We start from the raw sequence: 26,515 nt of genomic DNA on the forward strand, positions 1-26,515 counted from the left end.
GTGTCTCTTTGTAACAGGCAAATCCACTGATTAAGAGCTGAAGTTTGTTTCTAGGTGACTCACCAGTGTTGTGGAAGATAACAGAGGCTCTTTGCAGACGCTGGCTATTCTGCTGCCAGAGCTGATAGTGATGGCTAATTAAGCCATCATTCGGACGGAGGCGAGGGAGGACAGAACAAGGGGTGAAATGTTCCTGGTTCGGACCGGATCATGTGATCCGGTAGCGATGGTGGGGGTGGTTCAGAGAACTGGTAGCAAAAATCCCTGCCCACTCCCCCCATGCCCAGCTGAGCCACGTGATCATCAGGTTTTTTTTTTACTTTTAAAAGCATTTTTTCTTCTGCCGAAGGAAAAAAAAAGCCTCTGATGATCGCGAGGCTCAGCTGGGATAGTCAGAGCCTTTTAAAAGCATTTTTCTACAATCTCTTCAGTTGAAGAGGTTGTAAAAAATGCTTTTAAAAGAAAACAAAAGCCTCTGACGATCAGGCAACTTAGCTGGGATCATCAGAAGCTTTTTTTTTCTTTTAAAGGCAAAAAAATGCTTTTAAAAGAAAACAAAAGCCTCTGACGATCAGGCAACTTAGCTGGGATCATCAGAGCTTTTTAAAAGCATTTTTTACAACCTCTTTGGCCGAAGATTATAGAAAAAATGCTTTTAAAAGTTAAAAAAAAAGTTGGCCACGCCCACTCACATTACCCCCCACCAAGCAACGCCCACAGAACCGGTAGTAACAAATTTTACATTTCACCACTGAGCATACTCCTATATCCAAGGTGTGCTTTTCTCAGGAAAAATAAAGTTCTACATCCAAGGTAGCATTAGTCTTTGGCTGAGAGAATTTCTAAGCTTTGATTCTTGTCTCTTCCAATAGTGCAACCAAAATATGCTGTGATCCATTACTGGCATATTTCTATTCTGATCTCGTGTCTATAAAAAGGCATCTTAGATCAGCGAAATAGCTGGAAGAGTTTAAACCTGCCAGTGAACAGCTTCAGTCATCCTCAATGTCTTTAAATGAAAATGGAGAATCAATGATGGATTTTTTTTTCTTTTTTTTCTTTAATAGAATAGAACAATTTTTTGCCACTGATGATTGTTGCCATATTTGGGAGGCAGGTTTTTTTTATTCTTGCATACAACAAGCCAGAAAATGTGTGCAAAAACCTAAATCACACATTTGGTTGTAGAGGTTAGCTTTTCCACATGACAGTATTTATTCTCAGATCTGGGGCTATGATCAGAGGTTTCTAATAAGTCTACTCTAGTCTGATAGTTGCAATAAAAGTACCATTTTATTCAGAAGCTAAGATCACAACTCTTAAGTTCTCCCTGGAAATAATAATTATTTTGTTTTTATTAACTTTTACCTCTGTTCTTACCTATTACCAAATAAATCTAAATTCTTAAAGAATTTGTAGTGGTTGCCACTACAATAAAAATAGCAAGTTGCTTCAAACAGAGAAAGGAAATAGATAGAAAAAATGGTTTCACAGGACCAGTGCCTACATTATACTGAAGAAACATAATTTATTGTATTATTACTGCTCAAGTGTTCATTAGGAACCAATAATCAATCTCTTACCCAAAGTTCTAGTTTTGCTCACACTGCTCAGAGCTGTGGAAGAAACTAGAGTAACAACTGGCAAGAAAACCTCTATTACAAGGATCCATAAATAACAAATGGGATACATTTTTTACTATTCTTTCTGCTGAAAACAATAGGTATTGCCAATATGCAGGAATAATGAGCAAACTCCATTTTTTAAAAATAACTCAGATTTTGGAATAGCAGCAACAAGACCCACAGTTCAATGACCTAAAGGGACTGATTTCCAGATAAATTCTGTGCGGTCTTTTCTCCTTCAGGTATGGGTCTGCTTTTTGAAGAGTCTCTTGCCTGCTTGGGCACCACGCTGAGCCCCCTTCATTAGATTCGTGTACTGTCCTTGAAGTTTGGCTTTTTTCCTACCAGAGAGAATAGATGATAATCAGTACTGAGGCTAATCAGTATTGCCTACATTTGAGCAGGTAAAAGTTTAAGGGAATAAAAAAGGAATTTATATACTTGGAGATAAAATATATGGATTATAGTGAACAATATTTTTTGAGTTTGGATTTTTCTATACTTGGACATTATCACTGGTTGCTGGGTTTCTAGCAACCTTTTTCACACTTCTTCACCATTCTTACCTTCTGTTTAGTTTTGCTCTGTTCAGTGGGATGTATGCATAAGGATCCAGCCCATCCTTTTTCTTGATGTCACCTTTGCCTTTCTATAAGAAGCAACAGAATCTATGCTCAGTGATAGGCAATCTAGCAAAGTATATGGTAGCAGCCCTAAGTCCCTTAATCCATTCCTCCACTAGCTTTCCAAAAGACTTGATATTTATTAATATGTCAGTTACTCAGAACTATCGATACCAAATCTGATCTGGTTTGGGCCTATTTTTTCCCCACCCTCCCTTTTCCACCCTCCCCCAAGTATTTTTTTAGATTGCTAAAAAGGTATGAGAGCTTTGAGGAATTGTTGAAGAAGAAACTTTGGAAGTTGTTTCAACAACGTAGAGGAGTAGGCGGGAAAGAGCATCTCAGACCTCAAATCCTAAGGTGGATTTCCCTACTCCTGTTTTAAATTATGCCTAAAGAATATGCCCCCAAATAAAGATATAGATTTTTCCATTTCTGTTACAAACCATGTGAGGTTATCATAAACCCATGCTTTAACTGACAAGATTATAACAGATGATTCTACAATAGCAATTTCCTATACCTACGTCAGATTTGGGCCCTAATCAATCACCTTATGATCTTACCTTTGCTTTGTATTCTGCCCCAGGTACTGCCTTCTTGCTAACAGGCCGATGAATTCCTTTGCCCCCTGCTATAAAGAATAAACAAACAGGAGCAGGATAACTAAACCTTCAAGTACAAGTTGGATTAGGACTCTTACAAAGAATTTCAGGCTTGAAAAAGAAGAACCCACCTTGTTTTATTCCTTGGAATTTATTTATTTATTTATTTATTAACTATTAAAATTCTATGCCACCTTCTCACTGAGGTGACTCTAGGTGGCTCAGTCATGTAATTAAAATACGATATAAAACCTTAGAACAATAAATAAAAACAATACATTTAAAAATCAGTTAAAAATCAATATCCTGAGAAAATAGCCACCTTTTACTAAAGGTTTGACTCAATGCATCAAGATTAGACCAGAAGCAGAGGGAAGCCACACAGAGGTTCTTTCAACTGATTATCATATAGATGTGTAAACACAACTGATTTTAATCAATGCCTTATTTCTAGGTAGCTATTTTACCCCCCTCCCATGTCAAAGTACACCAGAATCCATGCAGTGGTGGCTCACTCCATAACAGTCCCCAAGGAACATCCTAACCTTTGTATTGTGGCTGTGTATCAGCAGGAAGCCCTTCATCATCTGCCTCTTCCCGAAATTGACGTTTCCGACCCTTCTTCTGCAAGAGAGAGGTCATGCATCAAAGCAGGACTTGGTAAGATCCCTCATCTTCTTTATAAATTTGTGCCTTCTTTCCTGCATTATTTAATGGCAACAGGGAATCTATCATGCTAAGTCCAATGTAACTGTCTCCAAATGTCTGAGATCCAACCATCACAACTCTAAGGGACAAAGTAGAGACACATAACTTGCGAACCCACAGTTGCGTTCAGTCCTGACATCTACCAAAGATGTTGACAAACTTACCAGGAATGTAACATAAGGGAAAAAATATGTGACTGCAATGATCGTTTCAATGTCATTTAATTTTAATTAAATCAAATTTAATTCTGAGTTGGTTCAGATGCCACTCAACCTGCCATTTAACCTCAACTCTTAAGCAAATTACACATTGGTATAAACACTTAATATTTAAAGAGAATGCCAATAATTCTTGTTCCTCCCCTTCTTCACTTACTTTCTTGATTCCAACTTCCTGCATTAAATCTGCTGACTCCTCATTCAGCCCTGTGGTAGACAGCATAACAGAGATCAGACACAGCACAAAATATGTACCATAGTTTTTTAAGCCAAATCCTTTCCATAATATTTATGGATAGGAGAAAGAGTAGAAGAAGAGCTGGAAGCAACCTTGGATGTCTTCTAGTCCAAACTCCTACTCAAGGCAGGAGCCTTATATCATCCTAGTCAAATGATTGTCCCATCTATTTTTGAAAATGTCCAGTGATGGAGCAGCCACAACCCCCAGGATCACTCATTAATTAATTAATTAATCATTAATTTTTCCTTATTTCTAAGTTGGATCTCTCTTTTAACAATCTTCCACAAATTATTTCTTGTCCTGCCTTCTGGTGCCCTAGAAAATAACTGAATCCCCACTTCTTTGTGACAGCCCCTCAAGTACTGGAAGACAGCTATCTTGTGTCCCCTAATCTTTCTCTTTGGTAGGCTAGACATCCTGTATTTGGCTCCCTCAACCATTTGTCATACAATTTAGTCATACTCCAGACCCTTTATCATCTTTGTTGCTTTTTTCTGCACACTTTCCAGTATTTTTTTAATGCCCGCATTAAAAATAATCTCAATTCTGTACTGAGAAGCTATGGGGTTCTATATCCCATAGGCTCCAAGGTATTACATTAAAGATATTCTAGATATATAAATCTAAAATGCTTCCCTGAATAGCTCATTCTGTTTAAATAGCTTTGGTTATTTCTGTAATCAATTGATAATGGAAACTAGAATTATGGAATGATCACTGAATAGTTATTTGATGTGCATTTAATCAACTGCTGAATATTTGTACCTGTAGGTTCTTCTTTCTCTTCACATATGATTAAGCGACCATCAGCTGATAAGTTGAAACCATGTTTAACTTTTCCAGTTTGGGCAGTGCCTGGCCTGGTAGCTACATGATAGAACAGCACAAGAGACTTATGAAAAAATATATCTGATTCTGGAGATACTGGTCTATCATCTTCCCCATCAAACTGAAGTAGTAAATACTATGAACTTAGAATGGGCCATCTTCAAAATTCATCTTACCTAAAACCCTGTGTGCCACATTTGGATCCAAGAAGTTGAGAGGCTCATCACTTTCTCCCTCCTTAAGCCAAGCTTGGTTTTGTTGCCTTAACACTTTCCTGGTTGCTCTTCCTTTTTGTTTGTCTGTCTCACCTTCTAGATCAGAATCTGAGTCTGCCAAAATATCCTCAATGCTACAAACAAGGGCATAGAAACAACACAGGCTCATTAATGGAGAGTCCATAGATCATTTCAGGTTCCAAAGCACTTGGAATCAGCCTTAAAAATATCCTTAATCTCCCTTCTAATATGACATCAAGATTCTGAGCATGCACCTCATTCATACCTGTTGCCCTTAGGTGATGATAATGTTCCTTCTTCTGCAAAAGTGTTGGCAGCCCTTTTCACAGCTTGTCGCTTGCGGTTCCTTGATTCTGCCTTACGGATATTAAGCAGTACTTTGCGATATGATTCAGGAAGCAGAGCCTGCAAGGGCTCGAACCTAGGAAGGGAAAATAATAATCTAAAATCATGGAAATCAATTCCTTTCATAAACTTCACCCCCGATCATGGAATTTAGTCAAATATCCAAACTCGTATAGTTTCATTTAGCTTGTAAGAGCTGTTAAATTGTCAGCCAAATTCAATAATCTTTCAGCTGTGCAAATACTGGTCAAAAAGAGACTGAAAACAAATTGATTTCTACAAAAACAGGTTAAAAATTCCAATAAAAAGCAGGCTTCCACAAATATGGTTGCTACTCTTTCCCTTAACTCTCTGAACATGAAGAGAGACAAAGTGACTGAGATGAAAGAACACTTGTGGTTCTATTTGTCTGAATATCATAACTGAATTATTAAACAAGCAATAAATTAATCGCCTGCACTGGATCTTTGTAAACACATTTGGCATAAACTCTAAGAGTGTGGATAATCTAAATATTTAGGAAATTTTACCAAAGGATTTATTCATAAAGGTTCATCCATATCTTATAAGTATATGTATATAATCCATATACATATACATCCATATCTTATAAGTATATAATCTGCAAGTCTAGAATTTATAAAGGAAAATCCAGCTTCAAAGGACATACCATACTTGACGAATTACAAATCTCATTATACTTGTTTGTATTAAAACACCTGAGCTTTTAAAAATCTATCTGATCTTTGCTAGAAAAAAGGTGTGACTTTGATAATGCCTAACAGAAACTCTTCAGTAATATTTCGAGATCCAGATTAATTCATAAGTGTGTCAAGCGCTGGAGAAATCAGGAGATTTCAGGCTTAGCCTGGTCATCTTCTATAAGTGTTATTCTCAGCACAACATAATAATTGTAATATAAAGCTAATTATAAATATTAAAAAAAAATTTTTTTTGTCCTGATGATTTCTATTTCTGTGCATTATCAGCAGAAACAATGTTCAACAGTTAAGTATATTACTAGTATCAAGCTACCCATGGACATAACTGTAAATTAAGGTAAAAAGAGAGAAAGACCTTTTCTTCAAAGAGATGGTCTCCTTTTAAATCATGTGTTAGCTCCCTTCATTAATACTATGAAAGAATTGTGACTACAACTAGGAAAAGTTGTAGGGTAAGCTTTTATCAGGGAATTCACAAGAGCAAAAAACAACAACAACAATCTTGTGGAGAAACATCCTCTGAACATTTCCTCTCTCTCTCTCTCTCTGCATGCAGTGATGAGAATGGAAAGGATCAAAGACAATTATTATCTTATCTGGGATTAGACTAAAAAGTACTTTCAGGGGAAGAAGGAGGAATGCTAGACAAAAATGAACAGATCCAATTGAAATTACCTGCAAACCTCGGTGCCTCATTTTCCACTGCAAACTTTTATTTGTGTATATGTGTGTTTATTTGTACACATACACATACCCCTGTATCTAAAATGGGCTGCTCAAGTCCAGCCAATCAAGATAACAAGGCTCTGGGTGACTTATGTTTCTAGAATGTAATGAGATGGATTTTTTACCTCTCTGATCACCACAATATTAGCCCCTTCCTCTTAAATTCAGCACTAACCCAAATTTCCGGATCAATTTGGAAAGGAGGTTTCGCAGCTTCATACGGAAGTGGCGCCTCATGTCTTCTGTCAATCCTCCAATGGCTTCTAACTGTAGAAAAACACAAACTTTTAAAATTTGGCCACTCTCTATACCTCACCTCCCCATAAGCCATTCCTGTCAATCTGCCCTGACATACACTGACACCTTGGACTGGTATCTTTCTACTTCCCAATTGCAATAGGAAGGAAAGAATACCACAAACAGCTGGACAAAAGATGAATTAATGGACTTCAACAGACAACAAGGAACTCAAGAGTGCCTTATGGCAGGACAGGTTCTAAGGATTCAAATACATTTCCATATTCTTCTTTTTTAATTATGTAAACTAGGGCCCTCTTCATTCCTAAGATACTGATCCCTCAGTGTGCTTCCCCATTCTCACCATAGTCTCCAAGTGCCGACCCAGCAATGTTGTGTCCAAGAGCAGCACTGTCACCTTAAGGAATCCCAGAGCCGATTTGACAACATCGCGAGTCCGTGAGCCTACCATGAGGCAAACATGTTTCACCAGCTGCTCCAGAGCGTCTGACCCAATATGTTCTGCAATAAAATAGATTATAAGTATAAGCTTCAATTCTCTTCAGGTCTTAGGAAAACAACAGAATCCTTCCAGTTGCTACCAGACACAAGTAATTCTGCAGCTAAGTAGTAACCTACCATGACTCATAGTGCCAACAACAGGTACTGTGTTGGGAAACTTCAGGTTTACAGTTCTTTGTTCAAGACAGTCAGTATAGCAGAAACACCATCTTAGATATATATTTGAACAAATGTTCAACCCAGCTCAGTTTAAACACAGCCCAAAAATTTAATTAGGTTTTTTTTTTATCTTAAAGCAATTGCCAGTATAAGGAAGATATTCTGCTTTGAACTGTTGCTGGTATAAACTCTTACTTAATCCAATTGACAGCCTCTATTTTCTCACCTTTGAACTCATAGAGTAGACGGGTAAGAGCAAGCACAGTGCAGCTGATCATAGTGACAGAGCCAGTTAAACCAGCATAGATCAGGAGGAGATAACGCTGCATTCCTTCTGAAAGGACACATGCAAGAATTTGTATTGTAATTATATATCAGTTACTCAAGAACACAACTTATAACAAGACTAATGAGAAGCTTCACAAGAATACCAATAATTGAACAGAAATTTGTACAAGAAAAAAAAAACCTGTGGATATAATGTTAAAATCCCAAATCAAGTTATCTTGGGATATCAGCTTTCACCCACCTTTAAATGATAACAATCATAACTCAATTGAACTTTGTCATATTTTAAAAATACAAAATGAAACCCTGAGGAGCCACTAAAGTGGATGGATCATGATCTTACCTAATGAAAAACAGCATTCTAAGATGAGAACACAGGTATTAACAACAGACAGGCAACAAAGAGAAAATGATGGGAAACATTGAATATCAGAGGTTGAGATGATGAGTGCAGAGTTTTAGTCATGGTTATATACCATATTTTTCAGAATATAAGATACCTTAGTTTTTGGGGAGGAAAATAAGAAAAAAGCTGATCGGCAGGTGGATCCGCCTCCCGGAATACCCCCAGTCAGCTGTTCCCAGAGGTGAATTTTACCAGCAGGTTCCTTGGTTGTGAGCTCTGTGCCTTGCTTTTTTTTTTTTTTTTTTTTTGCTTTTTTTTCTGCCTCTAAAACTTCTGAAACTCTGTTTCAGAAAAAACTTTTTTTTCTGTCTCTGAAAACCTCCAAACCAAAGCTTCAGAAAAAAAGCCTCTGAAGCTGTTTCTGAAGCTCTGTTTGGATACTTTTTTTCTGAAGCTTCGTTTCTGATGCTTTTTTCAGCCTCTGAAACCTCAGTTTGAGAGGCTGGGTGGGGCTACATTTGGAGTATAAGACACACCCAGATTTTCACCCTCTTTTTTGGGGGCAAAAGGTACGTCTTATACTCCAAAAAATATGGTAATCTCAGACACAGAATTTGATGGCCTTAAGGAAGTGAAGAAAATCTAGGAAATGATGAGATCACGCCAATGGAGACCAGAGTTACAGAAAAGGGATGAAATACTTCTTAGGTTGGAATTCAGGCCTCTACAGAGATTGGTTTGTTCCATAACTCAGTTTCCTTTTTCTTTTTTTTTAACAACTAGGGAATTCTTAGACTGATTTACTCCAAGAGAAAAAAATCTATTGCTGGATCTTTCCATCTGGCACATCCCTAATTTGGCTTTCAACTTTCTATACGTGCAAGTATGGGGCTATGATAGCTAAACAACATTGCACAATAACCAGAGACACCTGGGTTTATTCATTTGCAAAAATTAATCAACATTTTAGAATTCTGCAATCCAGTGCTTAAATAGGAACATTAAATGTATTCAAAGATTATACTGGACCAGACTTATTTTAATCAGGGTTTTTGAAGGAATTATAATTAGCATGATTCACAGTCACTAAAATTAAAAGAAATGCTGCATTGTGGTTTAATGAGGAACACTTTACTATATAGGTAGTCCTTGACTTACAACCACAATTGAACCCAAAATTTCCGCTGTTAAGCAAGACAGTCACCTCATTTTATGACCTTTCGTGCCACAGTTTTTAAGTGAATCACTGCAATTGTTAAGCTAGTAACATGGTTATTAAGTGAACCTGGCATCTCCATTGACTTGGCTTGTCAGAAGGTTACAAAAGGTGATCACATGATCCTGGGACACTGCAACCATCCTAAATACATGCCAGTTGTCAAGCATCGGATTTTGATCACATGACTGGGGATGCTACAACTGTCGTAAGTGTGAAAAACAGTCAAAAGCCACTTTTTTCAGTGCTGTTGTAACTTCAAACGGTCACTAAACAAATGGTTGGAAGTCGAGGACTGCCTGTACAGACTAGCAATAGGAAGAAGTTCAGTGGTAAACATGGAAAAAATGAAGTACTCAAGGTGAAAAGGATTGCAATGTTGTCTAAATGAGAGAAAAGACAGAGAAGACCAAGCTTGGCAAGAAAGACAAAGAGAACCAACCTTTTCATGCAAAGCCCCACATAAGCAAACTGGGACTCACCATTTGGAGTGAGGCCAAAGCGCATAAAGGTGTGACCAATTTCTACCAGCAGATTGTAAGCATTTTTGCGGGCACCCACAGAAACTTCTTTGGTGCAGAGGATCACCTGGAGACAGCAAAAATATGGTCAACAGTCTGATCACTTACCTATTGCCTCCACCCTAATTTTAATTATCTGCATTAGTTATCATTTGTTTAAAAAGAGAGGGAAGAAAAACTAAGAGGCTAGAATTCCAACCATTATTTGAAAGCCTACAATAATAGTAACAAAACTCATCTGATTTAGAAATTTCCTACTGCAGTAATTATTTTTCAAGAAAGACTGAACTAGATGGCTATAAAGTTTTTTCAGGAGTGTAGGTGGTTTCCTTAACTTTGAGAAATGTATAATTCTTTACTAATATCGACTAATTAATGAGAAAATATTTTTAATTATTGCCAAAGTGTTATTTAAACTTAAACATGAATCCATTAACTCCTCAGCAACGTTTATTGCAAAATAAGCAGACTGAACACTGAATGGAGTTACTCTTCCAACTGTAAAGGAAAAAGTTGCTTATCTTTAATTTGCATAACCCCTCCAAATGGTAGTAGTAACACATTCCAGGATACTCTGATGCTTACTAACTCCATTACAAGAGTGCTGATCAGGGATGGTTTTATAATGAAAAGCAGATTTGACATTTTATAAAAGAATAAAATAATGAATACTTCATTCCAGGCATTTAATTTTTCTCCATTTTCTGACAACATAATTCTACACTCAAATTTCCAGTTTCTTCAGGACTGTGCTAGCCTCTCTTTTACTGTGCTTTCTCACCTCTGGCACCAGAGCTGTGACAAAATCTTCATGTTCCACTGTCAGTTGTTTGATAACATGGAAGAGGCACTTCAGCCGGGGCTAAGAACAAAAAAAAAGAAATATGGTAATATACACAGCATTCCCAGCCATCACTCTGTGATACCCATCACAGTTTACATCTTATCTACATTGGATGGTAAAAAGATTTTTCCTTACTCTCTTGGCAGGTGAAGTTGCACTGGTTAGGGAGTCCAACAAAGCACTCTTCAGTTCCTCCAAATGACTTCGCACAAAATTACGACACGCAGGTTGGTCAGAGGCACACACTTCCTCTAGCACCCGATAAATCTTTTTCTGTATTCTATGATCTTTGTTCTAGGATAATCAGATCGAACAGATTTTTCAAAATATATAATGTGCATATATAAAAAGCACAGGGACTCAATCCTCATAACCTTGAGAGAGGCACCATATCCTCATGATCCCCACCCCGGTTGTATTTTGGGCACTACTTCTAAAGACCATCTGGAAAGTGCAGTTGGTTCATAATCAGTGATCTGCTTATTGGCTGGTGCTTGTTACTTTGAGAATATTACACATATTTTGTAAGGCTACAGAGTAGCAACTAGGTTTCTGGGTGCAAACTGCTACTTTTGGCTTATAAAGGCCTATATGACTTAGTGCAAAGACTCCACCCAGACTCAACTATATGAGACAAGCCATGAGAGGAACTGCACGTGGTGCCTCATTTTCATGAGGTAAGGGAGGCTAAGACCCCAAAATGTAACTGTTCAACTATCTTACCCCTATCCTCCTTGTAGAAGGGACAGGGGCCTCTTTGGCAATTGTCTTCTGAAAACTGGTCTGTCTGTTTTCTTATCAGAAGCACTTACAGGGCTAATTATAGGGGGCTTCTGGGTTGAAAGGATTTGTTGGTGATAACACCATTGCCCAGGGGATGCCCAATTGCCAAAAATAATGCAATCTTTATCTTGGTGGACCTTTGAATTTGGGGCATTTTAATGCTTTTAATTTATGTAGCTTGTATTTTATTATTTGGGGTGAGTGCGATGTTCTTAAGCTATTATTTTGGATTTATAAATTGTTCAATATCTATTCTTATAAGGTCTCTGAATTCAAGAAACAGCTACAATCCAACAATCAAATAAGTGGCCATTGCTATGCTATCTTGGCCTGGCCTAAACTATGTGGAAAAAGCTTATAAATGAGCAATTTCAAGCAGCTTAAATAAAAATGTAAACACATATGAATCTTTCCCACAAAATCAACAGTATTCAAATAGTCTTTCCTATCAGTACAAAAAATTAAAAATGAATGGCTCCCTCAGTTAATAAAACATATTTTCACTAGCTCCATGAAATAAGGATTACATGTAGTCATGCCCCTTAGTCTTTTAATTAAAAAGGACAGCAGTAAAGCTTATTTAAGAATTATTTCATTAGATCAACAAAACTCTAAATAATAGGATTGTGACTATTAACGTGGGTAAATTCACACCACTCTGTACTTGCCAAACAAAGTTTTAATTGCAAGCTTCTTAAAAAAAATGAATGTGTTATCTAGAACTCTTCCTTCAATTTGATAGCATCATTGATCAAAAGCAGCAGGGTCGCAGTGTGAAATGTCACAACATAGAACCCAACAGTTGAACAATAACTCACTTGCAGGGAGGAGTGGATGCTGCCATAGAGAGCATGCAGAGATGATTCATCAGCATAGGGAGCCATAGCCACCACTAAATCCAAAATGGAAAGCCTGCAGCAAGGAGGACACAGTTAAAAGAACACAATCCTAATAATCTTATAAATTTGAACTCTTTCAGAACAGAAGAAGACTTCTTATAATGGCATAAGCTACCAGGTTTAGACTATAATTAGCAATGGAAAGACTATGTAGCTCAACCTGAAATTTATTTTATCCCTTGTTTCCTTCTCACCTTATCTAATGGAATGGGACAAAATCCCCCAAATTTTTACGAAAGACAACAGGATCAAAAATAAAAGATCTTTGGAAATGTTTCACAGATCGATATAGGTGACTCTGATTTATGCCCTATCTTCTGGAGTAAAAATAAGATAGATGCTGAGCATAGCCACTTGAAGCATAGGAAAAAATACCACAAGATAAAGCCTATCTCTCTGATAATTTTACATCTAGACAGGATGGGAGGCACACAAATCTAATAAATAAACTTTACCTAGTGAATTCTGAACTATCAGAACTGGTCAGTTTCTCACAAGCTTTCTCCAGGAAGGAATTGACCAGCTGCAGTGAAAGATAAAAGAAAAAAAATTATATAGAGGGATGTTTTTCTAGTACCAGCGGCACATACCATCATAAATTCCAAAATCAGTTTAGCTTCAGGCATCTTCCTGTTTTAGTATTCTAGCAAATGGTGAATTCTGAGACCCATATTTTTTCCCCGAAGACTGCTGCTCACCCCTGCTTCAGTAACTGTCAAGTAAGACCGGATGGTGTCCAGCAAAGAGCGCCGGTGCACTGAGCTCTCACTATCATCACCCTCTTGGCTGTATACATTGAACATGATGGGCAGAAAGTTCTTTGCAAAGCGTCCAACCTCAGCACGCTCAGCCTCTGCAAATGGAAGCAGAGAAATGGAATGAATAAAGTGTTATTGTGAATGCAAGGATTTTCAGGCAGTTTAACAAGGACTCTTGCCAGGCCTATCCACTACAGAAGCTTCAACCCCAGACAAACCTTGGGAAGATTACATCATAATCCTTTATTTCCTAAGTCTAGGAACAAACGGAAATGAGGTGAAGATGTTGCCAATATGGAAATTAACAAGTCATATTTACCTGTTTGGCAGCCCTTATTAATTAGCCTGCGCAAAGCTTGGCACACTATCTGCCGCAGTTCAGAAGAGTCATTAATGGCCGTGCCTAGAGTGCGAGCCAGTCCTTTGAATGAGAGTACCACATCTGTAGCATGGTTGCAGAAACTAGGCAGCAAGGTCCAGATCTGAAAGACAAAAAAGGCAAGGTCAACATATTTTACCTTCATTTGTATTTCCCATGTCAAAATCATAATATGCTTTATACCAGCTATCAAAAAAAAAAAAGAAAGAAAAAGAAAAGAAACCAACCAACCAACCCAAAAACAAAAGTCCTCACTTGCCACTGGAGTGTATTGTAGATCTTAGCTTCTAACTCCTGACCTGCCTGGGCAAGCTCTGTGGCTGCAAAAAGAGATAGATATATATATTTAATTGTGTTTTAATAGGCACAGGGATAGGAATCAGGAACAGATGGCTCTCCAGATGCTACTGAACTGTATCTCCTAGTTTCTCCATTGTTCATGACTATAATAGCTGTATTGCTCGAAGCTAATTCTGCAATATACCTCCATTCTTGCATGACAGTTAATCTGGAGAAATAATTTGACCCCGTTGGGTCTGCAAAGTATCAGAAATAGACATACCACTGCAATATCACAGAGGATCAGGAAATTATCATGAGATATTTAACACGTATTTGTTTACACTTGGTCGGTAATCAATAAATTGTTTACTGAATACGGGTACCTCCCAAAACTTTTCACAATGTAGAGAGAAGAGAAAAATGCAACCTATTTTAAATCTCAATTTTTATAAAATTATATATACCAAGTAGTCCAAATTGTAATCTCCTAGAAAAAAAATCTCCTTTAAGGAGCTAAGTTTTATTTTTGGAAGCCTCCATTGTAAAGATGATGGATTTTGTTTTATTTTGTCACATGATTTTTGATGTTCAAAACTTGGAAGTAATATGGCTTGTCCTACTTGGATGTCTAATTACCTCTGTTTTTTAAAGAAGCAGCCAGTGGCAGGAAATGACTGGAGAAAAAGGCAAGCGGTACACTTTGGATGTGGTCTCGGAGCACAGGAAGGAGCCAACTGTGAGGAAAATCCAGTGTCTCCCTGTAGATAATATAATAGTACACAATTAAGAGGAGATGGGAAATATCACCAGTGAATATGTTTGATTTGTGCTAATATGCTTTTGGTTTTTTTTTTGTTTTTTTTTTTGTTTTTGTTTACATTTATACATTTTCTCAATTATTTCTGTTTCTAGCCACAAAAATGTCACAGAAGCATGGAATCCAAAGGGATAATTTAGCATGCTTGTCAGACGATTTCCTAATTTCTCTTGAACATACAGATAATCTTCAACTTATGACCAAAATTGGGAGGAGAATAGTAGTCACTGACAAAGAGGCTGTTAAGCAAAATGGCCACATGGCCACTTCATTCAATGACTACAATCTTGGTACTCCTGGTTTAACAATCTTCTGGATTGTTAAGCCAATGAAGTGAAAGGACTATCTGCCAAGAGGAAATCTCAGCTCAGTGTGACCTGAGATCCTCCCCACACATACCCTCTCAGACAGGGAGGCAGAGCAAGGAAAGGGCAAGGAGATAGGGAGAGGTGCATTTTGGGCTCCATGCATGCGTGGATTTCAGATATCTAAAATAGATCTGAGATTTCAGATTTCAGATTTCAGATTTCAGATTTCAGATTTCAGATTTCAGATTTCAGATTTCAGATTTCAGATTTCAGATTTCAGATTTCAGATTTCAGATTTCAGATTGTAAGCTGCCCAGAGTTACCTTGATGTAAGATGGGGGGTGGGGGAGCTATGAATTTTATAAATAAATATATAAGAAATTCAAGCACATGCATAGCTTCGAATTCTTCTCTTCCCACCTCTGCAGAGAACTCCTCAAAGGAGGGGAGAGAGGGATTTTGACCTCTGTGGCTGCTTGAATTTTGGCAACTGAAGTTCACACATGCCAAGAACTTGTGCTTTTTCTCCCTCCACCAATGCAGATTTCAGCTGCTGAGGTCCAAACAGGCATGGGTCAGTAGGGAGCTCTTTCAAATCCACACTGACGTATACCACAAAAAGACTCCTTCTCAATCCAATGACCCCTCAAATACCTCTAGTGATTGGTACCCTGTTCTATTAAGCTTAAATTAATAATACAAAAATTAAGATCAAAAGATTAACAAGAGAAGTCCAAAGAAGTCTCGTTTGTTGCAGTCTTCTCCCCTGGAAAACATGAATTGTGCCTGGCGCTGGAGGCACTCGCTTCTTTCAGCTGGGTGCCTGCAGAAATTCCAACTGCAGTGCTTCATATCCAGTGGGGAAAAATCATTCTAAAAAATCTCTCCCAGTACTGGTTCAAATCACTAGCCTTCCAATACTAACTCACATTTTGTCTCCTTATCTAGCTTCTTAAATCCAGATAACAGCAACCAATAACCAATAACCAATAACCAATAACCAATAACCAATAACCAATAACCAATAACCAATAACCAATAACCAATAACCAATAACCAATAACCAATAACCCAAAGGCTTTACTCTCTACAGATTCTTTATCTGGATGCTTGGGAATGCCTTGCTTGTTTCATGTGCCATAAATGTTAATAATAAATGTTACAGCATTCCTTTACCTTTTGCATTACAGGACGACACTGCTGCCCACCTGCTTCAAAGAAAACCCTCTGTGAATAAGGGTAAATGGGGCATTGCTTTGAAGAACCAAATGGCTTTCAGAATCTTTGCAAAATCAGTGGAACTACCAGTCATATTGCTCCTTCATCTATAATTTAAAAGCTAGGGGCAATTCTGAAATTAGTTCAGAAGACAGAATACAGAAACATCACATGCACTGGCCTTGCAAATACGAAGATGGAAACTGTACTCACTCTGTGCCATCCATATCTAGGGGAACAGCCTCCAGCACCACCTCAGGGCCCATAGTGGCCACTGCGGCTCCCAGAGTCTGATCAAGCAACACAGTGTGTGGAAAGTGTGAGGAGCTGCGCAGATCAGCTAGCGACTGTAGACACTGCAGCAAAAAGGAAATAAGAAAGGATCACATAGGAAATAGCACAACGATTTTTAATATCCTCTAAGCATAGCTGGCAACCAATAGGTTTTGGAGTCTCTTAGCTGAATTTCGGCAGTACAACTTCCAAAGATAAATCATTTTTTCTTTGCTGAATTCATTAATTTTTATTTTTGATTAAGTAATTGGCAGGTTCTGGTCTATGCCTAAACTAATCAGCAGATGCTGTCTTAATGCCTTCTTTGCCTTAACTGCAAAGAAAACCCTCTGTGAATAAGGGTAAACAAATAAGGGTAAACAAATAAGGGTAAACAAATAAGGGTAAACAAATAAGGGTAAACAAATAAGGGTAAACAAATAAGGGTAAACAAATAAGGGTAAATGGGGGCATTGCTTTGAAGAACCAAATGGCTTTCAGAATCTTCGCAAAATCAGTGGAACTACCAGTCATATTGCTCCTTCATCTATAATTTAAAAGCTAGGGGCAATTCTGAAATTAGTTCAGAAGACAGAACGATAATACAGAAACATCACATGCACTGGCCTTGCAAATACGAATATGGAAACTGTACTCACTCTGTGCCATCCATATCTAGGGGAACAGCCTCCAGCACCACCTCAGGGCCCATAGTGGCCACTGCGGCTCCCAGAGTCTGATCAAGCAACACAGTGTGTGGAAAGTGTGAGGAGCTGCGCAGATCAGCTAGCGACTGTAGACACTGCAGCAAAAAGGAAATAAGAAAGGATCACATAGGAAATAGCACAACGATTTTTAATATCCTCTAAGCATAGCTGGCAACCAATGGGTTTTGGAGTCTCTTAGCTGAATTTCGGCAGTACAACTTCCAAAGATAAATCATTTTTACTTTGCTGAATTCATTAATTTTTATTTTTGATTAAGTAATTGGCAGGTTCTGGTCTATGCCTAAACTAATCAGCAGATGCTGTCTTAATGCTTTCTTTGCCTTAACTGCAAAGAAAACCCTCTGTGAATAAGGGTAAACAAATAAGGGTAAATGGGGGCATTGCTTTGAAGAACCAAATGGCTTTCAGAATCTTTGCAAAATCAGTGGAACTACCAGTCATATTGCTCCTTCATCTATAATTTAAAAGCTAGGGGCAATTCTGAAATTAGTTCAGAAGACAGAATACAGAAACATCACATGCACTGGCCTTGCAAATACGAAGATGGAAACTGTACTCACTCTGTGCCATCCATATCTAGGGGAACAGCCTCCAGCACCACCTCAGGGCCCATAGTGGCCACTGCGGCTCCCAGAGTCTGATCAAGCAACACAGTGTGTGGAAAGTGTGAGGAGCTGCGCAGATCAGCTAGCGACTGTAGACACTGCAGCAAAAAGGAAATAAGAAAGGATCACATAGGAAATAGCACAACGATTTTTAATATCCTCTAAGCATAGCTGGCAACCAATAGGTTTTGGAGTCTCTTAGCTGAATTTCGGCAGTACAACTTCCAAAGATAAATCATTTTTTTCTTTTGAAAAAAGAAGCACAATTTGGAACATGTTTAACAAAATTAAGATCAAAAGATTAACAAGAGAAGTCCAAAGCCTGTTTATTCATACATTGTCTCGTTTGTTGCAGTCTTCTCCCCTGGAAAACATGAATTGTGCCTGGCGCTGGAGGCACTCGCTTCTTTCAGCTGGGTGCCTGCAGAAATTCCAACTGCAGTGCCTTCATATCCAGTGGGGAAAAATCATTCTAAAAAATCTCTCCCAGTACTGGTTCAAATCACTAGCCTTCCAATACTAACTCACATTTTGTCTCCTTATCTAGCTTCTTAAATCCAGATAACAGCAACCAATAACCAATAACCCAAAGGCTTTACTCTCTACAGATTCTTTATCTGGATGCTTGGGAATGCCTTGCTTGTTTCATGTGCCATAAATGTTAATAATAAATGTTACAGCATTCCTTTACCTTTTGCATTACAGGACGACACTGCTGCCCACCTGCTTCAAAGAAAACCCTCAGCACTTGCAGCACCGAGGCCCAAGCTGCGTGGTACTGGTATGTCAGACCTTCTTCCACTGCTCTGAAAAGAACATTCATTGGGAAATAAAAAAAAAAGAATCTCAGCATTCTATGTTGTAATAAACCATAAAGGGGAGGTTGTTAAATTGCTGCAACCAACCAAGCTATTTCACGTACCTGAACATCTTGCAAATGTGAGCAGCGGATCCAGAGGGAGTTGCAGATGAAACAAGTCCTAGTTCTGTCACATGAGGGGCCACACATTCTTTGAGCAAAACCTGAATCGTACAAATTCACATTTGCATCAGCCCACGTTCTCTACAGATCAAGTAAGTCAGCAATGACAATGCAGGAAATGCTTCATCATAAAACTGCACATGGAAATGCCCCACAATTCTTACATTAACCAAAGTTACTGAAATATAGTTCCTGCCAGCTTAGCACTCTACATCTAGAAGTAAGGGCAATGTAATACCATTAAGGTCTGGGCAGCAGCATCCAGCACCACCTCAGGGCCCATAGTGGCCACTGCGGCTCCCAGAGTCTGATCAAGCAACACAGTGTGTGGAAAGTGTGAGGAGCTGCAGATCAGCTAGCGACTGTAGACACTGCAGCAAAAAGGAAATAAGAAAGGATCACATAGGAAATAGCACAACGATTTTTAATATCCTCTAAGCATAGCTGGCAACCAATAGGTTTTGGAGTCTCTTAGCTGAATTTCGGCAGTACAACTTCCAAAGATAAATCATTTTTTTCTTTTGAAAAAAGAAGCACAATTTGGAACATGTTTAACAAAATTAAGATCAAAAGATTAACAAGAGAAGTCCAAAGCCTGTTTATTCATACATTGTCTCGTTTGTTGCAGTCTTCTCCCCTGGAAAACATGAATTGTGCCTGGCGCTGGAGGCACTCGCTTCTTTCAGCTGGGTGCCTGCAGAAATTCCAACTGCAGTGCCTTCATATCCAGTGGGGAAAAATCATTCTAAAAAATCTCTCCCAGTACTGGTTCAAATCACTAGCCTTCCAATACTAACTCACATTTTGTCTCCTTATCTAGCTTCTTAAATCCAGATAACAGCAACCAATAACCAATAACCCAAAGGCTTTACTCTCTACAGATTCTTTATCTGGATGCTTGGGAATGCCTTGCTTGTTTCATGTGCCATAAATGTTAATAATAAATGTTACAGCATTCCTTTACCTTTTGCATTACAGGACGACACTGCTGCCCACCTGCTTCAAAGAAAACCCTCAGCACTTGCAGCACCGAGGCCCAAGCTGCGTGGTACTGGTATGTCAGACCTTCTTCCACTGCTCTGAAAAGAACATTCATTGGGAAATAAAAAAAAAAGAATCTCAGCATTCTATGTTGTAATAAACCATAAAGGGGAGGTTGTTAAATTGCTGCAACCAACCAAGCTATTTCACGTACCTGAACATCTTGCAAATGTGAGCAGCGGATCCAGAGGGAGTTGCAGATGAAACAAGTCCTAGTTCTGTCACATGAGGGGCCACACATTCTTTGAGCAAAACCTGAATCGTACAAATTCACATTTGCATCAGCCCACGTTCTCTACAGATCAAGTAAGTCAGCAATGACAATGCAGGAAATGCTTCATCATAAAACTGCACATGGAAATGCCCCACAATTCTTACATTAACCAAAGTTACTGAAATATAGTTCCTGCCACCTTAGCACTCTACATCTAGAAGTAAGGGCAATGTAATACCATTAAGGTCTGGGCAGCAGCATCCACCACCTGGCTGTGAGGAGACAGGAAACAGTTCATAGCTACGCTGAAGAGACGAGGAAGATGAGCCCAGCAGAGATCCCACTGCAGCCTAAAATCAAAAGAAAAGTTATTTCTGACTATCTGAACAGCATTTCCCAATTTCCACATAAATCTGGCCCATTACTATCTCATCCTTACTTTGCTAGGTTAACGTGTGCACGTTCCATGACAGCCAGCCAGGCCAACAGAGGCTGCAAGTCATTCTCACTGGGTACATAGTCATAAAGAGCCTGGTGGTGCAAAACAACAGAAAGTGTTACTCGAACATCCAAGGCTGGCTGTGCACCTTTCACCCAATCACTGCACTACTTACCATGATAATCTGGGCATTAAGTTCAGCTGGCAGACACACTGCAGATGACTGGGCAGCAAAGAGGCTATGAAAAGCTTTCATAGCACATGCTGTCACTAGCTGGACAGTGACAGGGAGAAAAAAAATGAATAACAATTAAACTCGTGGCTCCCACATAACACCTCTCCTGCGCAGACTGCACTGGCTACCTGTGGTTTTCCGGGTGCGCTTCAAGATTTTGGTAATGATCTTCAAAGCGCTCCATGGCATAGGGCCGGGTTACTTACGGGACCGCCTGCTGCCACCGAATGCCTCCCACCGACCCGTGCGTTCTCACAGAGAGGGACTCCTCAGGGTGCCGTCGGCCAGGCAGTGCCGACTGGTGACGCCCAGGGGAAGGGCCTTTTCTGTGGGGGCTCCCACCCTCTGGAACGAGCTTCCCCCAGGACTTCATCAACTTCCTGACCTTCGGACCTTCCGCCGCGAGCTTAAGACACATCTATTCATTTGCGCAGGACTGGACTAGGGTTTTAAATTTTTAATGACTAAATTTTAGCTTTGGTTTTAAATTGGGTTTTACTATCTATATCTGATTTTAAATATTTGGCCTTTATAATAAGTTTTTTAGTTGAATGTTTTATTTTGTATATTTCTGTGTTTTTATATGGCTGTACACCGCCCTGAATCCTTAGGGAGATAGGGCGGTATAAAAATACGAATAAATAAATAAATAAATAAATAAACAAACTTAATAGAAAATCATTGCTCTTGCTTTTTCTCTTTTCCCATCCCTGGAACTAGGAAATCAAGTATGATGCATCTCATCCATTTCCAACAAGAGAGGCATTTGAGTTTGCAACTAGGGTAAGCCAAGGTATTAAGGGAAGTAGATAGAGATAATCCATCTTTGTTGTTCACTCCCATTGAAGATCTCTGGTCCTCCAACTAGCTTATGCAGTTGTGACTATACTGCATTCAAAAGACAAGGCAGCACAAAGTCGACCTAAAAAGAGGAGGAACACTTACTACATGGCTGAGGGTCATAACTCGAAGCAAGGTTTCACAGCAAGATTTGACAGCTGGAGCAGGAAAACAGGGCAATAAATCACGCAGCAGAGTCAGCATATGCAAAGTTGTTGTGGCCTCCTTAGCACCTGAGGAGCCAAACAAATATTAATCCTACTATTCTTGCAACACACAACATATTTTCTATTGCTCCTCGCAAAGTTTGCATTCCATTCTTCAAGCTAGTTTTAAAAACATCTTGGGATTGTGCAAAGTTGTGGAATAAATATATAATATTAAAATTCTGTAATAAACAAAATCAGCATATATTTTTTTAAGAACAAGTATTATATTTACTTGAAAAGTATGAATTAAAATGATCCTTCCTTGGAAAAGGATGATTAGACAAATTAAAATGGGAAAATATTTCTAGGAAAAACAAGTTGGCCTTTCAGCAAACTTGCTTTACAAGATAAAAAGAGGAATTGACTAGTTTCAAATCACTTATCCATTTTAAATAATGATTATAAGATTTTTGTTAAAATAATAGCTAATAGATTAATGTTGATTCTGCAGCGAAGAATTCATAATGATCAATCTGGATTTATAAAAGGGAGACAGATGAGGAATAATGTTAGGCAGATTGTTAATTTACTGGAGTACTTAGAAAAGAAAAATTTTATTCCAGCAGCATTTATTTTTCTCGATGCAGAGAAAGCTTTTGATCGATTGCATTGGGATTTTTTATTTAAATTAATAGAAAAGATGCAATTTGGAGATGGTTTTTTAAGAATAATTAGGGCAATTTATGGAGAGCAAACAGCACAGATTATAATCAATGGTAGCTTAACAGAACCTTTTAAGATTGCGAAAGGAACAAGACAGGGATGTCCTTTATCACCATTATTGTTTATTTTAACTCTAGAACCATTATTGGATAAAATACGAAGTAAAGGAGATAGAGGAATTAGAGTTAGACAGTATGAATATAAGTTAAGAGCTTTTGCAGATGATTTGGTGATTACTTTAACAAACCCTATAAATTCTAGTAAATCTTTGTTGGAAATAATTGATCAATATGGGAATGTCTCAGGGTTTAAGGTAAATCAGAAAAAGACAAAAGTGATAATAAAAAATATGGCCAGACAACAGAAAGAAAAACTAGAGGAAATAACAGGATTTGAAATTGTAAAGAAGGTTAAGTACTTAGGGGTTTATATTACATCGTCAAATGTGAAATTGTATAAGAATAACTATGAGGTTTTATGGCAAAAAGTTCAGAAGGAGTTGATTGTTTGGAAAAATTGCAATTATCTTTGCTGGGAGAATTGCTGCTATTAAAATGAATGTTTTACCTAGATTTTATTCCTCTTTCAGATGATACCAATAATTAAGAAAGATAAGAATCTTGAGGAATGGCAGAAGGAATTAACAAATTTATATGGGAAGGTAAAAAGCTAGGGTTAAAATGAAAATAATTCAAGATTCTCGGAAAGGGAGGTTTAAAATGCCTAATTTTAAATTATATTATGAACAAGAGCATCCCATATGTGATATTTAGATAACGCACAGATGGCCTCTTTGATGTACTTACCCATCGTAGAGCCAAAGTAGAGTCTCCACAAGCTTGTGAGCCCAGAATTCCCATAAAAGCCTTGGAAGTATCAGAAAACTTTTTGATCAGCACAGGGCTGGGTACCCTGGGGAAGATTCAGAATGAGAGGCATCAATAAGAGGAATTATTAACAAGCATTCCACTGTCTTTTGCATCCAGTGATTTCATTCTTATGCAACTAAACTCACTTTTGGCACTCTGCATTTCTACACCTGCAATCCCACTTATAAGATGCACAGGGAATGACGACACAGACTATCTTCTTGTAAGGCATCATTAATATGCCTATTGTTAAATATAAAATAAGGACACATACAGAGACAGCATACAGTGCATTTTTAATCATCCCTCATCCACCTACTGCAAGAACAAATTCAAGGAGGAAGCAAACTGGACAAGTTACAATGATAAGGGAGCATAGCAGAAGAAATGACTAATAGTTTCAAAATGTTTTATATACTGAAAGAGGTAATTTGCAGTTAAAATCTCTGCAAGTATTAAGAGAGGAAGGAAAAATTATACTTGGTTTCAATATGAGCAACTACGTGCTAGATGGAAGGAGATCAGAAAATTGGTATAGAGCAGAACGAGGAAAATTTGGTAAAGCAAATTAGAAATCAGTCTCAGGAGCATATAAAGAGATTGTATAATGTGTTACTTGAAATAGATTCTGAAAGGGACTTGGTAAAGGACTGTATGATAAAGTGGGCACAAAATTTTCAGGAGCCAATATTATTGGAAACTTGGGAAAAATTTGGGTTAGAAATGTTAAATTCACATGAGCACAGAATCTGAGGAAAATTTTTATAAAATGTTTTATAGATGGCATCTAGATCCTAAAAAATTATCGTGTATGTATCCAGATATGCAAGCAAAATGTTGGAGATGTAATTGTGATGACGCTACATATTTTCACATTTGGTGGACTTGTAAGGACATAAAGGCCTTTTGGATAAAAATTTGGTGGATTTTACAAAATGTTTTGAAAAAGAAGATAAAGTTCCTGCATAATTTTTCTTGTTGGGAATTATTACGGATTGTACAGTAATTGAGACTAAATTGATTTTAAATCTAATAACTGCAGCAAGATTACTAATAGGACAATATTGGAAGAAAAAAGAAGTACCAACAATAGAAGAATGGATATTGAAAGTTGCCAATTTGGCTGAGATGGCGAAGATATCAGCCTTTTTGAAAGACAATACAAGAAAGATACTTAAAGGAATGGAAAAATGGATTGACTATATTCAACGTAGATATCAGACTAAGAGTTATCAGACTGTTTTGAATGATTATGATGTATTATTTTGATTGCTTTTGGGGAAGTTAGGAATTGATGATTGTAGGGTATAATTAAGTTGGGATGAAAATTTTTAGCATATGTTTGTTTTATTTTTAACTATACCTTGTGCCCGTTCCGGGAAGTCGGGGGGGGAGGGGGGTTGTGAAGGGAGGGGAGAGGAGGGGGGGAAAGGGGGAAAAAATTTTGTAAAACTTTTTGAATAAAAAAAAAAAATCACTTATCCAGGAGTTCTGCATGGGTTACAGAGTTGTCCTACTGCAGGATACCTGCAATTCTCCTGCCTCTTGCCCTTTCAACCAGTTTCTGAATCATAGCCACAGGTCTCCTGCTAAAGAGTTGCTATTTTTCTTTTTGAAACCAGAATACATCGTTTCAGGGGGAATTCAGGAGAACAGTGTACGGATCACAATTAGGGCCAAACGAAGATAAATGGAACAGGTTCTTATCACATGAATTAGATACCTCCAGATTTCTCAATTTCTTGAACACAGAACTTAGCAGTAGAAATTGCAGCTGGGTGATATAAAGGAGCTCCATCTCCAAATAGGAACTCACTACCCCTGAGGATAGAGCAAACACCATGCTGAGCAGCCTTGCGGACCTGAAGGAGACAAGAAAAATGGGAGAGGCTGCAAACTAGGCTAGAATGTTTGCCCAGTTTCAAGCCATATTATACCGGGCATTTGACAATCAGATTTTAAAAATTGTGAACCATGAACCATATAAAATATATGAACTCACCTTGGGCTTGACATGGACAGTGAAGCTGAGAAGACCATGGAAAACTTGCATTGTCACAGGGTAATTCCATGTTACCAAGTTTTGTCTTCGTAGCAATGTAGCTAGGCAAGAGAGGATCTGATAAAGAGTTAAAGGATAGAAATGAGGCATTGTCCTATGAACACTAGATATCAAGAAGCACCTTTCCTGACATGTCTATAAAACACTTAAGCCAGGAGTTCATTTTAAATTTAATGTACCTGACAACAAGTATCAAGCAAAATCATGTTCTTTTAAATCTAATAATAGGCTTAATTCAATCCAGCATTTCTTCACATACTTGTTATGGTACAGTTCAAAATGCTGAGCAAAGGGGCTTCTAACAGATTTGTTCTCTCTTAAAATATATAGGAACCATTCTATTATTAACAAGAGCATCCCATATGTGATATTTAGATAACGCACAGATGGCCTCTTTGATGTACTTACCCATCGTAGAGCCAAAGTAGAGTCTCCACAAGCTTGTGAGCCCAGAATTCCCATAAAAGCCTTGGAAGTATCAGAAAACTTTTTGATCAGCACAGGGCTGGGTACCCTGGGGAAGATTCAGAATGAGAGGCATCAATAAGAGGAATTATTAACAAGCATTCCACTGTCTTTTGCATCCAGTGATTTCATTCTTATGCAACTAAACTCACTTTTGGCACTCTGCATTTCTACACCTGCAATCCCACTTATAAGATGCACAGGGAATGACGACACAGACTATCTTCTTGTAAGGCATCATTAATATGCCTATTGTTAAATATAAAATAAGGACACATACAGAGACAGCATACAGTGCATTTTTAATCATCCCTCATCCACCTACTGCAAGAACAAATTCAAGGAGGAAGCAAACTGGACAAGTTACAATGATAAGGGAGCATAGCAGAAGAAATGACTAATAGTTTCAAAATGTTTTATATAAAAAAGAATATAT

At 38.1% G+C, this 26,515-nt stretch overlaps 1 protein-coding gene across 1 annotated transcript in view; it reads right to left on the reverse strand.

Moving 5' to 3' along the window:
* Positions 1-1,274: 1,274 nt before the first annotated feature.
* RRP12 (ribosomal RNA processing 12 homolog) overlaps positions 1,275-26,515 on the reverse strand; it is a 31,318-nt gene continuing 6,077 nt past the window's right edge. The window contains exons 5-34 of the mRNA XM_058188639.1: positions 26,023-26,128; positions 25,555-25,671; positions 25,276-25,414; positions 21,917-22,044; positions 20,912-21,010; positions 20,737-20,828; positions 20,536-20,647; positions 20,238-20,338; positions 20,007-20,121; positions 18,016-18,158; positions 14,748-14,869; positions 14,085-14,149; positions 13,770-13,932; positions 13,391-13,545; positions 13,148-13,215; positions 12,612-12,705; positions 11,146-11,304; positions 10,948-11,028; positions 10,128-10,233; positions 8,022-8,129; positions 7,479-7,636; positions 7,053-7,144; positions 5,350-5,505; positions 5,025-5,197; positions 4,786-4,887; positions 3,937-3,986; positions 3,399-3,477; positions 2,815-2,882; positions 2,192-2,274; positions 1,275-1,966 (exon numbers count right to left, since the gene is read on the reverse strand). Of these exons, the coding sequence (XP_058044622.1) occupies positions 1,864-1,966; positions 2,192-2,274; positions 2,815-2,882; positions 3,399-3,477; positions 3,937-3,986; positions 4,786-4,887; positions 5,025-5,197; positions 5,350-5,505; positions 7,053-7,144; positions 7,479-7,636; positions 8,022-8,129; positions 10,128-10,233; positions 10,948-11,028; positions 11,146-11,304; positions 12,612-12,705; positions 13,148-13,215; positions 13,391-13,545; positions 13,770-13,932; positions 14,085-14,149; positions 14,748-14,869; positions 18,016-18,158; positions 20,007-20,121; positions 20,238-20,338; positions 20,536-20,647; positions 20,737-20,828; positions 20,912-21,010; positions 21,917-22,044; positions 25,276-25,414; positions 25,555-25,671; positions 26,023-26,128 (3,337 nt within the window). The 3' untranslated portion in view covers positions 1,275-1,863. The remainder of the gene's footprint in view (positions 1,967-2,191; positions 2,275-2,814; positions 2,883-3,398; positions 3,478-3,936; positions 3,987-4,785; positions 4,888-5,024; positions 5,198-5,349; positions 5,506-7,052; positions 7,145-7,478; positions 7,637-8,021; positions 8,130-10,127; positions 10,234-10,947; positions 11,029-11,145; positions 11,305-12,611; positions 12,706-13,147; positions 13,216-13,390; positions 13,546-13,769; positions 13,933-14,084; positions 14,150-14,747; positions 14,870-18,015; positions 18,159-20,006; positions 20,122-20,237; positions 20,339-20,535; positions 20,648-20,736; positions 20,829-20,911; positions 21,011-21,916; positions 22,045-25,275; positions 25,415-25,554; positions 25,672-26,022; positions 26,129-26,515) is intronic.

Source organism: Ahaetulla prasina, chromosome 6 (genome assembly GCF_028640845.1).
Source record: "Ahaetulla prasina isolate Xishuangbanna chromosome 6, ASM2864084v1, whole genome shotgun sequence".
Taxonomy (NCBI): Eukaryota; Metazoa; Chordata; class Lepidosauria; order Squamata; family Colubridae; genus Ahaetulla; species Ahaetulla prasina.